Source organism: Alligator sinensis, unplaced genomic scaffold, assembly GCF_000455745.1.
Source record: "Alligator sinensis unplaced genomic scaffold, ASM45574v1 scaffold827_1, whole genome shotgun sequence".
Classification (NCBI taxonomy): Eukaryota; Metazoa; Chordata; order Crocodylia; family Alligatoridae; genus Alligator; species Alligator sinensis.
In genome coordinates, this window is record NW_005842726.1 from 550533 (window position 1) to 553334 (window position 2802).

General features: G+C 42.1%; 1 protein-coding gene across 1 annotated transcript in view; it reads left to right on the plus strand.

Moving 5' to 3' along the window:
• The first annotated feature begins 302 nt into the window (after window positions 1–302).
• NETO2 (neuropilin and tolloid like 2) overlaps window positions 303–2802 on the plus strand; it is a 53117-nt gene continuing 50617 nt past the window's right edge. The window contains exon 1 of the mRNA XM_006034339.3: window positions 303–496. Coding sequence (XP_006034401.1) covers window position 496 — 1 coding nt within the window. The 5' untranslated portion in view covers window positions 303–495. The remainder of the gene's footprint in view (window positions 497–2802) is intronic.

The following is a 2802-nucleotide window of genomic DNA, read 5'->3' on the forward strand; positions in this document are numbered from 1 at the left end:
GGCGGGCAGTGAAGTCCGCGCCTCGCGCATCTCCGCGCCCTCCCGCTGGCTGGGAGAACGAGGGAGTCTTTGTTAAATGATCAGGCGGCTCCGTTAGGAAACCTGCTCTTCCTTAATGTGTGCTTGCGTTATTGAAGCCGTGGAAAGCACAAGGCAGAGGCTGCGAGGGAGACTCAGTGATGTCCTCCCAGGGTCTGAAAGTTGCAGGAAAGTCTGGTTGCAACCCCGAATGGTCCCGCATCCGGCAGGGTGGGAGAACGAGGGAGTCTTTGTTAAATGATCAGGCGGCTCCGTTAGGAAACCTGCTCTTCCTTAATGTGTGCTTGCGTTATTGAAGCCGTGGAAAGCACAAGGCAGAGGCTGCGAGGGAGACTCAGTGATGTCCTCCCAGGGTCTGAAAGTTGCAGGAAAGTCTGGTTGCAACCCCGAATGGTCCCGCATCCGGCAGGGCTGCGTTTTCCTGCGCTGCAGAGTGGCTTTGGGAGATCAGCTTGAAGTAAATATGTTTATATTGACCTTTTTTTACCTGAAAACATCTCTTCTTCTGACCTGAATGATGGCATTAGTAGTCTATCGTTCCTAGATAGGAAACACTCACTCTGGCTAAAACCGTTTTTTCTTTCTAGCTCCTTTTTTAAAAAAAATACACCCACATCCACAAAATCCAGTTGGCATATGTGCTTTTGAACGACTTCCTCTATATGCTAGTTTAATTGTGCTTGGTGAGAATAAATGTGCTTACGGTGTTTCTGTTTGTAAACGTGTGGCTGTCTCCACAGACACCTTTGCTATAACATAACCTCACTTTAGAGGCTCCAGTAGCTCGAGTTAAGATTTTTAAAGGAGTCTCATGTACACTTCATGTGTTGTCCAACTTGAACGTGCTTAGTTAGCATATACATTCGACAAAAAACAGAAATATCAGTGAGTGTTGAGAATCGTAAATACCACTTACCAGGATTCCAGAAATAACCCATAATTACTTAATATCAAAGCTCTCTTTATCCTCTCTACTAGAAATCTCTATAGAGTCAGACTTTGTCAAATAATATCCTATAAATAGGCACACCATTTACATTTTAAAAATAAACCGTTTTGAATAGTTCTCCAATTAATCTTTCATAAATTGAATGCTGCAAGCTCCTAAAATCCTTTCATAAGATATCCACTTCCATTGGTGACGGTCTGAAGCAATGTCATAGGGTTGGCCATCTTAAAAACACAAAAAAACACTGTTACCTTGTATTTGAAATTGGTAAATTTGGCTTAAATACATCTGCCACCAGATTTTAGTACATTACTGTGGCAAATGATTCACATTTCAATAACATTGAGAATACTTATCACCTCTCAAAGTACACATGCATTTTACTGTCAGCTGTGAGGACATATTTTTGGATTATGCAGCCAAGGGCAGAATTGGGCCCGTCATATTCAGTTGGGGTAATCCGCTTTTAAATTGGAGTCTGACTGCTCAAAGCTACCATAAGATCTTCCACTATCAGTAACAAAAAACCTGTTTGACTTCAATCAGTCCTAAATCTGATTTTATTGCCACTGCCATGATACTAAGTTAAACCTGTAAAGACTCATATTATGTATGCTAGGGCCATCGAGAATTGATTTGCTCCCGTTCAGCTCCCCCAAGTGACAGACAATGACTGGGAGAGCAGGACAGTGGGAGGTTGCGACACCACTGCAGGGTTTGTTGAAGTGGATCCCAGCCAATCTGACCTGCTTCCCTGGTGATGTGCATGTGCCTCCCAGGAGCCTGGCTTACCACAATTCTCAGTGGGGTCTTTTTCTGAGAGTGCTGTGCTTGCCCTCTTTTTTTTTTTTTTTTTTTTTTTTTTCGCCCTTCCCCCAATATCCAATGAAATCGTAAAACTCTCTGCTATAAGCCATTTTGATTTATTGGCATGCAGCACTTGGAATTAAAACATAGCTTGACAAATACAGGAAGCTCTATAACAACACACTACGGCTCTTTTGCATTTCTCAAGAGGGAAAAGTAGGCCTCGTCTTACTAAGTCCTGCTTCCTTCATGCTTTAGAACATGTAACTAAATATAGCCCTCTCCTCCACAGCATCTTGTCTTCACTGAAATGTAGCACACTAAGGGTTGTTTTACTTCCTTGTCTCGTACCTTGCACGCAAAAGTGAATTCTCCAGTACCAACACAAAAAAGCAAAAGTGGACTGATATTAAATAAATTATAATTAAAGCCTGGAGTAGTGCTAAGATGATGCTGGCAATCTGAATGATGGATAAGTGGAAATTTTCTGGTCTGAGCCTTTACAAACAGCAGGGCCAAAATGAAATACTTCTATCCCTGGAAAGTCAGTAGCACTGGGAGTGTACAGAATTTATTTCCAGATCTGGCAAGTTGCAAGAATGTGGACCTTAAAATCACATGATGATGATTAACATACTGCCATTCTCCCCAGTCCCTTATTTGCATTTTGGCATGAGTTTTGACAGCTAATTTCTCACAAATAGGAAGCATTAGGGATTAAGGTTTCATTCCATGGCAAAGCTAGAAGCCTCACTTGCCCATTGTGGAACGGCTTATAGTAGATCCATGTAGCTGAAATCAAATAAAGAAAATACAACTGTCTATATCTGTTTTTTGCTGTAATCCAAAGTAAATTGAAGCCGGGAACTATTTTTAACCTCAGCAAATGCATTCAAAAGTGTTGAGCATCAAGCAGCAGAAAGTTGTGTAACTACACGCTTGTGTTCCTCCCCCCCAGCCGAAGTAGCTTTGTTTTATACCAGTGGGAGCCAAACTTTTTTGGCAGG